This window comes from Chiloscyllium punctatum, chromosome 5 (genome assembly GCF_047496795.1).
Source record: "Chiloscyllium punctatum isolate Juve2018m chromosome 5, sChiPun1.3, whole genome shotgun sequence".
Classification (NCBI taxonomy): Eukaryota; Metazoa; Chordata; class Chondrichthyes; order Orectolobiformes; family Hemiscylliidae; genus Chiloscyllium; species Chiloscyllium punctatum.
In genome coordinates, this window is record NC_092743.1 from 89,630,592 (window position 1) to 89,645,799 (window position 15,208).

The 15,208-nt window shown below is 37.7% G+C and overlaps 1 protein-coding gene across 8 annotated transcripts in view; it reads right to left on the minus strand.

Moving 5' to 3' along the window:
• ubr5 (ubiquitin protein ligase E3 component n-recognin 5) overlaps positions 1 to 15,208 on the minus strand; it is a 164,186-nt gene that overhangs the window by 88,432 nt on the left and 60,546 nt on the right. For 5 of the 8 annotated variants that reach the window (XM_072570726.1, XM_072570728.1, XM_072570730.1 and 2 more), the window contains 8 exons: positions 12,498 to 12,615; positions 11,994 to 12,178; positions 10,246 to 10,355; positions 9,770 to 9,882; positions 7,890 to 8,033; positions 6,321 to 6,479; positions 3,007 to 3,118; positions 1,594 to 1,748 (listed from right to left, as the gene is read on the minus strand). In XM_072570726.1, coding sequence (XP_072426827.1) covers positions 1,594 to 1,748; positions 3,007 to 3,118; positions 6,321 to 6,479; positions 7,890 to 8,033; positions 9,770 to 9,882; positions 10,246 to 10,355; positions 11,994 to 12,178; positions 12,498 to 12,615 — 1,096 coding nt within the window. The remainder of the gene's footprint in view (positions 1 to 1,593; positions 1,749 to 3,006; positions 3,119 to 6,320; positions 6,480 to 7,889; positions 8,034 to 9,769; positions 9,883 to 10,245; positions 10,356 to 11,993; positions 12,179 to 12,497; positions 12,616 to 15,208) is intronic. The other 3 variants (XM_072570733.1, XM_072570732.1, XM_072570731.1) reach the window with 1 other exon arrangement.

The window sequence follows — 15,208 nt, forward strand, 5'->3', positions numbered from 1 at the left end:
TAATCCAGAAGCTCTAGAACTTCCTTCCTGTATCTGTCAGAATTTTTACAGCATATAAAAGGGCCCTTCAGCACATTGTGTCTGTGCCATTAATCAAATATCTGTATATTCTAATCCCTTTTTAGAGTACATGGCGCATAATCTTTTATATAATGGCATTTCATATACTCATCTAAATAGTTTTAATGTCGAGAGTTCTTGCTTCTACCACCTGCTTAGGCAACAGGTTCCAAATCTCAACTTCCATGTGAAAAGCTTTTCCTTCAAATGCCCTCTAAATCCCTGCTTTATACCTTTAAAAGACAGACTTTTTCACTTAATATAGTCAATAGGCATGTCCCTGCTTGTTGACTCTAAGTGAAAAAGCCTATCTACACCCGTAAGTGTTCAAAGTTTGTGAGAAGATTTGTAGCTCGGGTGCTCGTTGTTGTGGTTCTGTTCGCCGAGTTGGAAATGTGTGTTGCAGACGTTTCGTCCCCTGTCTAGGTGACATCCTCTGTACTTGACAGCCTCCTGTGAAGCGCTTCTGTGATGTTACCTCCGGCATTTATAGCGGTTTGTCTCTGCCGCCTCCGGTTGACAGTTCCAGCTGTCCGCTGCAGTGGCCGGTATATTGGGTCCAGGTCGATGTGCTTATTGATTGAATCTGTGGAGGAGTGTCATGCCTCTCGGAATTCCCTGGCTGTTCTGTTAGGCTTGTTCTTGAATAATACACCCCTCAGAACTTTGTACACTTCAACTAGGTTTACCTTGGCCTGCTCTGCTCAAAGCAAAATAACCCCAATCTCTCCAGTGTCTTCATAGTTAAATCCATCTAGCCCAATCAACATCCTGGTGAATCTCTTCTGCACCTCCTCTAATGTAATTACATCCTTCCTATACTATGGTGACCAGAATAGCACATAATACTCCAGCTGTGACCAAACAAGCGTTAGACACAGCTCATCATAACTTCCTTACTCTTGTATTTAATAGCAACTAATAAAGCCAAGTATCACATGCCTTCCCAAACTACCACAATTCCTTCTTCTGCTGCAGTCAAGGATCCAAGGACATGCACATCAAGGTTCCTTTGATCTTCCGTACCACCGAGGGTCCTACGATTCAACATATACTGCCTTGTCTTGTTAGTCCTCCCAAAATGCATCACCTCTCACTTTTCAGGTTTAAATTCCATTTGCCACTGCTCAACCCATCTGGCCAGTTCATCTATAATGTTCTAAGGCTTTCCCCTCACTATTTACCACACCACCAATTCTAATGTCATCTGTGAACTTGCAGATCATATCTTCTACATTTCTGTCTAGATCATTAATGTACATTACAAACAGCAAGTGACCTAACACCAAACTCTGTGGTGTGGCATTGGACATAGACCTCCAGTCACAAAAATACTGACTGTCACACTCTACTTCTTGCCACAAAACCAATTTTGGATTCAATTTGCAAATTGCCAGAGACCCCATAGTTCATAACTTAACCAGGCTGCCGTGCAAGACCTCACATATGGCTTGTTAATCCAGGAACAACTACCACTATGATCATGCGATTAGATTAGGATGTTAAAAAAAAGAAATTTACAGTAATACATACCTGCCCAGCTGTATAAATTGCCACACTCCGCTCATTCTGGCCAAGAAAAGAAACACTGTTTGTAGGGAAGTTATGTTCCTGTTCAGCTTTTCCTGTAGCTAGGTCAAAGATACAGTAGCGGACCCAGCTACCTGTCTTCAGCACAGTATGAACACCTGTTAGTATAGTTATAATAAACATTATTACATTAGGTAATCATCTATTAAACAAAATAATAGATCCAAATTACAGGTTGGAGCTTATGTTTTTCTTGTATTTTGATGACAAATTTCAATTATTCACCAAAAAATAAATTTTCAAACAATTGGCCAAGTCATTCTCGAAGCTTGCACATAATGTATATGACTGTTCCAGCCAGGCATTGGAAGGCATTTCAAACCTGTGGCAGAAACCACTTTTTTTGGAGAGAAGAGTCATAGGGACGTACAGCATGGAAACAGACCCTTCGGGTCCAACCTGTCCATGCCAACCAGATATCCCAACCCAATGCTCCTTAAATGTTGCAATTGTACTAGCCGCCACCACCACTTCCTCTGGCAGCTCATTCCATACACATACCATCCTCTGTGTGAAAATGAAAGATCACTGCAGATCAGGGGCTTAAATGCTGATCTACCTAGTCTCTCCAGCTCAGTACTATTACATATGTTTTCTCACTAAGCCAATCTTGTGGAAGAGGAGATTTGATAGAAGTCTCCAAAATCACATAGGCCAAAGAGATAATGAGGGATGTTACACTGACAAAGTTCAAGAACCAGAGATCATCGATTTAAGGTGAACGGCACACAAACCAAAGGCAACATAAAAAGTATTTTATTAAAATGCGTGGTTAGGATCTGGAAGGCACTGCACGAGAACGTGGTGGAGGCTCACTCAGTCAAACCCTTTAAAATAAACTTAGATAATTATCTGAAAAGAAGTTTGCTGCAAAATAAGGTACAGGAAAGGAATGGACAAACAGAGGGGGAAGAAAGACCAAGTTTGTTTTGCAGAGAGCTGACACAGACATGATGACCTCATTCTACATTGTAACCACTTTATGATAGGTTAAACATTATGCAATTCAAAACACATTTTTAATGAATTGTGAAATGTTTAATTGTCATTAATTGCAAAGTGTCTAATCCTTTTAGAACAATATTAACCACATTCTTTTAGATCTTGCATGCTTAATACTGAATTTGTCCCACTATCACGAGAATAATATTAAGAATAGAGCTATTTAAATCGCACAAATAGCACTAGCAAATGATTATGAGTTGAAGTTATTGGATTTGTAGATTGCAACATAGTAATAACATACTTGAACTTGTGCTTCACATACTTATAAACAACAGTGAAGGTCTTTCACTACTGCAGAAAAACCATAGACATAATCAATAGATTTACAGAGAACAAAGAAGATGTATTTACCCTTGGAATCCACATTCACTGCAAGGATTTCTGCTTTGTCTGGAATAGTAAGCTTTTTAGGGGTGCGCTGGAAACAGTCTGGAATTTTTGGTGTCCCGCCTGTTTTCACCACCTGAGTTAACAGTAAGGAGGAAGAAGAAATGATTGAATCAATATATTGAGAGAAGCACCACTACAGTTTGATTCCAATAACTTCACTATGACAACATAAAATAATAATTTCACGTGCATACTTTACAAACTTTTTCTTTTCCACTCCACAAAATACCACACAATTCTGCAAGATATATCTAATCAATATAATAGAAGAAAGAATAAGCAGACAGTGTTGGTTACCCTGAAGATGCCCGGAGAAAATACAAGCAATACCAGCATGAAGGGAGTGAGTACTGCGGTGGAAGAAGAGGTGAGCCAAAGATATAGTAGCAGTGAGATTCAAGGAAGGAGGAAAGAAGTGATAGGGTAAAAGATGGAGGTAAGTAAATAAAACAAATGGGAAGCCAAGAGGGATGAACAGTTTGACAGGTACTTCAAAAGTGTAGAAGATTATAATATTTGCCAGACTAAGCAGACAAGAGATTTTAAGGAGTAGCAACAAGAATAACGATACAGTCGAGTGGGAAGAAGAAAGCTTTACATCCATAGATCCATTTCACCCGAGGACTGGATTTGGTTCTACCCCTCGTCTGCAATGCTACAGAAAATCAGCTAGTTTGAAATGATATTAAAACTTACCTAAAGATAATGTAAGATGGCTAATATAGTATTTAGTATAAATCCAGAGACCAGACTGTGTAATTACAGTGCAAACTTAAGAGTCACAAATGCAACAAAAAAACTGAAGTGTGAAAGGAATAACAATGTGCCGAATGAATGCCATGTGATGTATATTTAACTTTTATGGTAGAGGTAAGTTTTAGAAGTAGAAGATTCAAAATGTTGAATGACAGCAAGTTATTAAATACACAAAGAATACTGCATGAAGGCTTTATTCAAGCTCATTAAGCAGCAGCACAGGTTGTCAGGAGATTGCTTTTCAGAAGACAAAAATGAAAGATTAACTCAGTTTTCAAAACATACGTAGACGAGAATAATTGGAAAGCTGCAAAGAGGTGCATGAAGAATTGTTAGCAGAGACTGCTTTTCAAAGAGACAAGATAGTCAAAAACTTGAGATAGACAAATCACTGGGATCCAGATATTCACACTTCAAGACCTCAGAGAAATTAGAAAGCAGCAGCAGATGCATAATCTGTTCTTCACAAGTCTATGGAAAAGGAAACCTTGGTCAGAGTACTGAACAGTGGCAATATAACTTTTATTTTTAAAAAGAGTGGTGTGAGGCTAGATTAACAGAAAATTACACATTCCAGTTGTTGAGAAACTGCTGACATGCACAACATGGAACAGCTACTGAAGCACCTGGCATTACAACTGATTATTAGGATTGTTCAAAATGGACTTTAAAATACAGATCATGCTTGACCACCTGTGAAATTTTTGTAAGAAAAACAGCAGAAATGCTTCGAAATGCAGATCATTCTGGGTATTTTCAAAAAGCATTTGATAATACACAGAAATTGAATCACAAGATAATGGCTAGATAAACAAATATAGCCAGAAGCTGGGAAGCGAAGGGCAGTGCAAAAGAGGTTTCTTGAACTGGAAAGATCTAGTTCATGATTCTTTGGGCATCTTTGTGTTACAATAGAGAACTACATTTATTAATATCATAAAATGACCTAAACTTCATAAAAGGGAATATGGATTTTGCTAGTGGTATGAAGTATAAGTTGTGGTGGGGATAGTGAAAGGTTGTAGATGAGCCTGAGTTGACAAGTGGTTAGATGGCAAGTACAGTTCCGTTCAGGAAAATATTGAAACAATGCATTGTTGAGGAAGACAGAGAAAACAAAAAACACTGAACGATAATATTTTAAGCCGATTAAAAGGAGCAACTTTGATCTCAAATACACAGATCACCAACAATGACAATGAACAGTATCATATAAAGGCTAATGCAATTCTTGGCTTTCCATCCAGAACATAAAAGCAAAACCTTAGTAAGGCCATAGCTGTAGAATGATGTAGAAATTGCAACACATTGTAAAAATGTCATAAAAACAACAGAAAAAATTGCATTGTAAGTTCACTAATACATTTCTTGGGATCAGAGATCACTGTAATGGAACAACTTATATTAGGATGCTTTCCACTGAAGATCCAAAGGGTAACATGACAAAGGAATAATTAAAAAAAACCAATTGTTCGTCTGATAAATGTGATAGTAACAGGGTAGCACTGATGTTAAAAACCAAAAAAAAAATCCTAGGGACAATTAGGAGAAGTATTCAGAGAGGGAGATTAGAATTTGCATTTCTCTAACATTGACCACTTATTCTTTTCAAAAGGAAATTAGATGGATGTTTGAGTGTAAGGCAGTAAACTTTAGAAGAGTTGCCCAACGTGGACCAAAAAAGTAGCCCAGAGTTAATGATCTAATGGCCCGTTTCTGTACTGGCATATTTGACATATATAGGGACTTATTTTGATATACTAGCGTAAATGAGTGCTAAACTTTTGAGACTGGTGAAAATTGCACAAGCAACGCAAATGTGTTTACACAACTCAAACTGTATACCATCAGCCAATTTATAATTACTGACGGCTCCAGGTGCCAACATGGACACCTTCAGGAAACGCAGTGGCGGGGGCAGATAATACCGTACTATGCAGATGTCAAACAGAGGAAAACTTAGAGCGCCTAAAAAGTGCTGAAAAAGGTAGCTCAATGCATTTGCAGACTTTGCCTAGGGTGAATAAGAGATGGGAACAAGTCTGCAAGAAAATGACATATCAGTCTAGTGCCCGAACACATTTCATGGCTACCAAAGGAAAGATTGCATTGTAGAAGGTGCCAGCAAGAGGCATTATCCTCCGTCATTCTGCAATCTGATCCTAAAGGGCATAGCATGCCCAGAAGAAACTGCAACACTTGGTTGCACAGTCACTGAAGGTAACCTAGCAGATAGAGTTTTACATCTGGCTCTGTAATGGCCCAGATCTGGCAAACAAATTTCCTACTACCTTTGCCATGAGGTGTATTTAATGCCTGAAAATATGCTTTGAATGCCTCCTTTCAAGTACCATTAAACCTATGACAATGTGATTGGGCTGCTTCTAAATATCTATTTATATTACAGGCAGTCAAAACATTAACATGACAATAGTACCATTGGGTTGGGTATCCCAATTTCTTATGGAAATAGGAGCCACCACATGCACTAATTATCTGCCAAAGCAAGGTCTAATCACCTCTGTCTGCAGATTCGGGTGTGAGGGTACTGCTGGGTGGGCACAGAATACCTCACGTGCAGTCTGACCTGGTTGGCATCCTTCCGTTGGTCCTCGTTTTCCAAACACGTTAGATAGGGAGGATTCCCACTGGAGAACCCATTGGTACCAATAATAGTGCTGGGAGTAAAACAAAAAATACTCTAATTGTCACAAAGACTCAAGATTTCCTAATTGCTAGCAGAAAAAAAAATAAAACCGGTGCAGAGATGACTTTAAATTGTTGAATGCTTTTTCAAATTACTGGTCAGACATAGGTCAGCACACAACAGCCCTATATGCCGACTAAATAGAAGCAGAACTTGAGCCTAGTGCTGACCCAGTTTGATAGCAAGAAAACGCCATAAAGGTTCAATAACAACCAAAGTGTGTGCCACAATGGGTCAAGAACCCACGTAACAGACACCAATTCATCTTTCATGACATTATTCTTTGTTTTAAAAAAGCCTCATTGGATCCACTGTACAGAGAAAAACTCTGCTCAGGCTAACTGGTTGGTTCAAATTTCTGTGCAACAAAAATTCAATTTAAATTTTGATCCAATCAACAGTACCAAACACTTCAAAGTTTTCATTGACTGTTTAAAACTTGAAGCTGTGTTTACATTAATTTATTTGGTATTTGAGAAACTTGTTTTTCATTGGAGAGGAAAGATATGATCGAACAGTGTTTGTAAAACAAATTATCAAGTTCTGCTTTGTGTTGGTCTCCTTCAAAATTAAACCTCTCATTGCTTAAAACAACAAATTAAGAGTGGTTATTTTATGGAATAGGTCTAACATCTAAAGCAATAAGAACTAATCTCATTGGCAAATTACAAAGTAGAAAAACAGGTTTGAGATGAGAAAGATCACAAATGTTAGACTGACTTTAAAGAGATGACATGAAAGTCATTGCACAATCTATTTCAGTCTTGAATACAATTTTTGTCTTTTTGGAGGTGGGGGGGGGGGGGGGTTAACTGAAGTGAAGGTCCTTCTGACAGTCAACTGGTAGATTCACACACAAATTGTTTGGCATTGAGCCACATAGATGAGGATGGTGAGTTGGTTCCATCAAGCAATGACAGATATGGAGTGCTACAACTGTATTAGCACATGAACTTTCTGACAATAGGACTGGGGAGTGTGAAGAGGAGTTGAAGATAAGAGGCAAAGTGCCCAAATTTGATCCAAATGGGCAAGTTTACACATTTGGCTCCGCTGTGATTTCTGCTACTGGTCGCATCATTTAGACCAGTATAAAGAACAGACATTTAAGCAAGCTACCAAAGTCTTGATCTCGGACTCCTTTTGCTTGGCTCAACTGATAATATTTATTTAGTTTATCCAAATCAAAATAGAGAAAATTACATCTTGCTTTTAAAAAAACCTGAAGCCACAGTTCTTAACATCTGAACTTGTTTAGACAACGTTTTAAAGGAAGACTGAGAATCCAAGCTATAAATCTACAACTCAGTACCCACTTTGCTAGTAATCTCGCATATAAATGAGTTAGGAACATTTAAAAATTGTTTTTAAGAATGCTTACTTGAAGTTCATCAATTCGAAGTAGCCTACAATCTTGCAGGAGAGAAGTTGGATCAGCATCTGTACTAGTACAGTTTTGATTACTGACACTGCTGGAAGTCCCAGGAAATTTCACAGCAACATAAGCACCATCCACTTTCAATACCTTTTGGAGAAATTAAAGTGCATTTTGTTGACAAAAACCACTGGAATTATGATGAGCATAATGAAGGGCCAGATCTTGCTGGAAAAATAATGGTATGTTAAGATCATATAATGCCATTTTATGGATTAGATTCTCTACAGTATGGAAACAGGCCATTTGGCCCAACGAGTCCAGATCAACCATCCAAACAATAACCCACCCAGACCCATTCCCTGACCATATATTTACCCCTGACTAATGCATCTAACACCATGCGCAATTTAGCATGGCCAGTTCACCTGACCTGCACACCTTTTTTGATTGAGGGGAGGGAAACCGGAGCACCCAGAGGAAACCCATACAGATATGGGGAGAATGTGCAAACTCCACACAGGCAGTCACCTGAGGCAGGAATCAAACCAGGTCCCTGGTGCTGTGTGGCAGCATTGCTAATAACAGAGTCACTATGCCGCCCATTGACATACAGATCAGCTAGTAGTTAAAAGGTATGTGCAAACTGCAAATTTCAAACAAGTTGATGGTTTATGCTGCCAAACTTTTTACTTCACACAAATGGCACCTCAACTTTAGCATATTTTTAAAAACTTGTTGGTTTGTAAGTTAGTTATCCATTAAACCTAATGCCTGAGCATAACTACACATCAACAACTTTTAATGCAATGGTGATCAATCTGTGACCCAATTTGACATTTAGTTTAGTGTCATATTTTTGTTACAAGGCTCTTGTGGTACAGTGGTAGTGTCACATGTGCTCCAAAAGCATGCAAGAACATCTTGGGCAGGTTGATTAGAAGTGCATACATTTTGTTACATTTCTTGATGTCCCTTCCACCTATTCCTGCACCTGATTTGACACTAATTCAACACTTGTTCAGTCATTGCCATTTCTTTCACAATCCATAAACCCCACTGGTTAAGGAGCGCACTGCAGCCTTTTACAAGGCCCTCAAGAACCATCATCGGCTTGAATTTCCACTAAGTTTCATTGTGCGCGCTTGGGTTTGTGTGCGTGTTGAGTGCAGAGAAACAATACAACAAATGCACTATGTGAATATAGGAAGATCTGGCCCATGAGACTATTTTAAAGATTATTCATAAATATTACATTGGAATTCCAAGTTAAACACTATCTTACCAATGATGATGATTTTATTGTAACTGCAATAACCTTTAAGTTATGATTCAGTAACAGTAGGATGTCAACTCAACCAAAACATACTGAACTTGTTCATTGTTCTGAAACTTAGCTGCTAGATTCTTAGCTTTATGTTTCTTGCTTGGCTTCAAATTACTTGCCAAATGATTTCCTAAACCAAATTTTAAACTATGAAAGGAAACACAGATCAATGTAGCAAATCTAGCTTTTTACGTCTGGCAAGCTGTGTTCCACTGTTACTTCAAGAATTAAAAGTGACTGCAAATATAGATTTACGTGTTAAAAGCAATGTAATTCTGTGTACAGGCAATAGATAGGAGAAACTGATATTAATTGGCTTTCACTATAACAATCGGAAGGCAAAATATTTATTGAATAGATTTAAATCAACTTGTATAATTTACATACACCACTTTGGCAAACAATTTAACTTGGTGCTCGAGTCTCAAAGTACATTTTTATATAAATAATTATATAGTTGAAGTTACCCCATTTACATCTCACTCACTTAATTTTATAGAACTTAAGTAACTTAGTCTTCAGCACTGCTGCAACAAGAAATATTTGTCAAGTTCCATACCTTCCCCACTGGCACATTTTTCACATCTTCAACAAATACCACTTCTCTAAGTGGCCACTGCTCTTCATTTACTTTCTCTTCCTCTTTCGGTGCTGGAGTGGAACGCCTGCGCTCTGTATGGAGAGAATAATTAACCAATCATATCTGAAGAATTAAACCAGGTAATAAAACTGATCAAACATAACTCATTAATGCTGAATAATGAAACATTATAAACAGAAATAACATGCAAAATTATTTTATCTTAAAGCTGAAGTCAACTATCCCATCCTGCCCATGCCAGCTCTTGGGACAATCCAAGTAGCCCTAGTCTTTACCCACGTGTAGCCTCGTGGGATTACTCTGTGAATACTTAAATACCTTTTCAAAAATTACTATCAAATCCACCGCTACAATCCTTTTGCGGAGTGTATTCAGAACATTACTGATCATTTGAAAGTAGGGAAATTACAGAACCTTTTCTGGGAAATACTTACTATAGGGTAGTGATGCACTACTGGCAATAGAAGATGCATCACTGCACGTGGATGCTGGAGATGGTGGTGGGCCCATCTCAGTCTTCACAGATTCTTGTTTACTCTCAGTCCTGTACCAGGAAAATGACATTAACTACATATTTCAAAATATAAATGCAGGTTATTTCACCATGAAGTTAGACCATGTGTAACTAATTTTGAGTAGTTTATTTAGATACAGGCAAATGAAAATTAAGCTTGACGCTTTCAAAATAAACCAAACCCTTTATTTAAAAAAAGCTTAATTCAATCACCACTGGAGAGGTTATTCATAAAGTTGTCATTTTTCTTCATACAATGATGTACACTTGATATTACAAGTTGTCACTGAGAATGAAGCGGAGCAAATTGATTTATTCAAAAACAAACTTAAGATATTCGTACAATTTTAAAATCACTGAATAACAACCATTTACTTCAATAAACATGTTCAAGTGGAGAAGTAATGCACCAATTCTTGCAAAAGTAGAAATTAGGCCAATGGCATTCACTTTTAGTTACCAGGAAATCAGGCAGCAAATTCCACTGTTTGGGCACGTAGTTAAGAAAGAAAATCTAGATGCTGTTGTATAAAGCATGCTGCTCCAGAAGCTCTCAAAAATGCATCTGATTCAAGCACCTTGAACAAAGACAACTTGGTGTACTTACCAGAAATGTATGCACTAAAACCACTAGGAAAAAAATTCTTTGCACTTCTTAAATGACTACTTAAAACAAAACTCTCTAATCTTGAAATATAACTTTTACAGTGTGGAGTCTAACTTCTTTAGTTTATTGTTGAAAACAATTATATTTCTCAATACAACTTTTCCCCTTCCTTTTCACTTTCTGTACCCTGACATTAAATCTAGTACTGTAGAATATATGGCATATAATTCAAACAGAGACTTGAATTTGACTCTGTACATCAAATGCTTCTTCAATCTGACCATTTATGGAGCTGTAGATCTGCTTCCCCTGGTACCTCGACTTCATAATACTCAGTCTCTTATCGAAGTTCAAACTACTCCAAAACTCCACAATTAGTTAATGGGCAAGTACAATGAATGACTGGTTCTGTTCACTCTCCACAGAGCAAAATTTGACTTCAAGAGATCATTTTTCAGATCTAATGAAATCTAATAGTTGATACTAAGTACAATTTAAACTGATGCAACTTTGTCCATCAAGCAAATATTCACCTTGCATTCCAGATCAATGTTTCACCTGAAGTATGCCACCTCTGATTAAAAAAAAGTATGTCCTTTACACAGCAGTGAAGTGCTGCACTGATTATACATTCAAATACCAGTGTATGGAATGTATGCAAAACTTTTTAACTTGGAAGTAAGAATGCTACTTGCTGAACAAAGCTAAAGAATTAAAAATGCAGTATTAATAATTACGTCTTTTTAAAAAAAATCAAAACACTGTAGCAGAGAAACAACAAACTTCACCACTGACAGAATCAGAGTAGGGTTTACAAAGCACTTTATCAAGTCACATTTATTTATGCTTTAGATTAATGAGAGTGGGCAGTGACAATGAATGACACACAATTCTTTAGGGTTTTGAAGAACAAACAAAACTAATTTTCATTCAATTAACATTTACGCACATATTGTACTTCAATCTACACAAGGATTGACAAACAGGAGGAGAGTCAAGAGAACCACCAGATAGAGACATTTCAAGTATAAACAAGATATAGCATTACATTAGTGACTTACTTATTTTCAGTGCTTTTGGACAATTTTTCCAAGTTTTTCAAACTTTCTGGTGATCTCAGCTGGAATCGACAGCTATCATTCATATTCCAAACTGACTCCATCAGCACACCAACTTTTGGAATGCCAGCACTAATGGAAAAGGCTACTGCTCCAGCATGGTAAAGTGGATTGTTTCTCAAACACACCTAATAAAATAAAAACATATTTCAAGTTGGTAATTTGGAAATAATTAGTAAATCTAATTTAACTTCGGTTTGCATTTAAAATTGAAAACATTGCTTCAATTTGAAGGTACACAGTTGAATCATCTGCATAAAAAGCACAATTGAAGTTTGAGTTAAATATTCCTTCCCTCCTTTCTGCAGCACAAGCACCTTATTTAGTCTGTGCATTTACAAAGTTAAACAATAAACTGTATCAAAGTCTCATATTACAGCAATGTAAATTAAGATTTAGATTAAGGCTAAAGAATTTATTTGGAAAACAAAAGATGATTCTCCTTACTTGCGTTCCAACAGTAATATTGGGCATCGATGTCATGCCTGTATTGGACTTTGGTTTTTTGTTTTTGGCTCTTGCTTTCTCGAGCATTTTTTTCCGTTGGCTGAAAGGCACTACTCCCCTAAAGTGGGGGAAAAAAAAAATCACCTGATTCAGCAAGTTTAGGTAAAATGAAGTTCCTTATTACATCTAAACTGTTTCAATAAATTGGAGTTGAAGCATGCACTTTACAACACTCTGGGTAATCCAAGATGAAAGACAAGAAAAAACCGTGGTTATAAGATCTGCTCCTTTTTTGAAGTATTTTGTGTTGGAGAGGATTGCCTCCAATTCCAGGAGTAGTAATTACTGTTTAAGCTGTTGCATTGTTTTAGAACTTTGGGGTAAAAAGATCAAAACAACTGCACTTTAAAAAATAAGAAAGAGACACAGACAGAGACCACATGGTCTGACAGCAGTGAATCTGCATAGTTAATGCCTTTGCTGTTTGAATTCAAGTACCTCTGGACATCAGAGTACGTCAAAGAAAAATTAACAAACAGCAAAATTCACAGCTGACCTGGGAGGAACTTGCAGAGGAAACCTCACAGCACAGGAGAAGTTAAGTGCATAGCTTTTAAGCATAACCTTGATATAACAGTGAGTAGAGTGCATTCTTTTTTGATTGTGTTTTATTGAGATGGCTCTTGATTAAGTTTTAAAAATATAAAACATAGGTACTAACTTAGCCTGGTACAGTATTTTTTAGAGCAGTAAGACAGTCTTATTTTCTGGGTCTGTAGATCGTTAAGAAGCAAGAGTGGCTTTTAGTAGAATGATGTGCTCTTACTGTTGGATGCAAGAGATACACAGGATCTTGGGTTCATGTTACAATACAAGTGACCCCATTACACTATTTTTATCCACACACACACACACACAGGTTTATACTCCATCACACCTATACACACACTTTACCAAGCTTTCACACACAAACACTCATACCCACTTACTCATATGCACACGCGCGTTCACACACACACACTGGGGTGAATTTGTATTTGCAGAAACATTCTATTTTGCTCTGCAGGCAGTCATTACGTGTAATATTTTTAAAATTCCCCTTTGGAAATAGAACTTGTCTGGCTCAAGATTGGGATACAGACAAACTCTGACTGAATGCATTATCTGAGCTGAGATGTCACTTTGTTATAAAACCTCAAGTTATCTCAAGAATGTGACTTAAACGTAATTCTGGAATTTACATATTAATGAACCAAAACCTGCAACCCAGGTTTCTAAATGATGAAAGACTTAACATTCCAGGTTTGTTCAATGTTTCATTGTATGACACTGTAATCTTCTGCTATAAATTCTGCATCTGATGATCTTATAGTCCACAACCACCTGAAGGAGCAGCACTCAGTGCTAGTGCTTCCAAATAAATCTGTTGGACTATAACCTGCTGCAATGTGATTTTTTACTTGATTGAGGTTCTTGAAGAATTAACAAAGAGGATTGATGGGGGCAGGGCAGTGGATATGATCTATATGGACTTAAGTTAGTTCCTCATGGTAGACTGGTTAGCAAGGTTAGATCACATGGAATACAGGGAGAACTATCCATTTGGATACAGAATTAGCCTGAAGTAGAAAACAGAGTGTGATGGTGGAGGGTTGCCTTTCAAACCAGCAGCATGTGACCAGTGGTGTGCCACAAGGTTCAGTGCTGGGTCCACTGCTTTTTGTCATTTATATAAAATGATTTGGATAGGAGGTATAGTTACTAAGTTTGTATATGATATCAAAATAGAAGATATAGTGGACAGTGAAGGAGGTTACCTCAGAGTACAATAGGATCTTGATCAGAGGGCCAAACATCTGAGGAGTGGTGGAGGGAGTTTAATTTAGATAAATGTGAGGTGCTGAATTTTGGAAAGGCAAAGCAGGGTAGGACCTGTACACTCAATGGTAAGGTAAAAACAATGACTGCAGATGCTGGAAACCAGATTCTGGATTAGTGGTGCTGGAAGAGCACAGCAGTTCAAGCAGCATCCAAGCTCAATGGTAAAGTCCTAGAGAGTGATGCTGAGCAAAGAGACCTTGGAGTGCAGGTTCATTGTTTCTTGAAAGTGGAGTCGCAGGTATTTAGGATGATGAAGGCAGTGTTTGGTATGCTTTCCTTTATCGGTCTGTGCTTTGAATAAAAATGTTAGGTGGTTACGTTTTGGCTGTACAGGACATTGGTAGGCCACTTTTGGAATATCGTGTTCAATTCTGGTCTTCCTATTGGAAGGACATTGTGAAACTCGAAAGGGTTCAGAAAAGATTTGCAAGGATGTTGCCAGGGTTGGAGGATTTGAGCTATAGGGAGAGGCTAAATAGGCTAGGGTTGTTTTCCCTGGAGCTGTGGAGGCCTTATAGAGATTTACAAAACCACGAGGGTGGTGCATGTATGGAATGAGCTGCCAGAGGAAGTGCTGGAGGCTGGTACAATTACATCATTTAAAAAGGCACCTGGATGGGTACATGAATGGGAAGGGTTTAGAGGAATATGGGCCACATGCTGGCAAACGGGACAAGATTGGGTTAGGATATCTGGTCAGCATGGACAAGTTGGACTGAAGGGTCTGTTTCTGTGCTGTACACCTCAAATATTCTAAGCATGGAAGAGTAAATATTCTAAAAGACTTTATTTACAACAATAAATCAAAGGATTGAATTTTACCCTTCTAT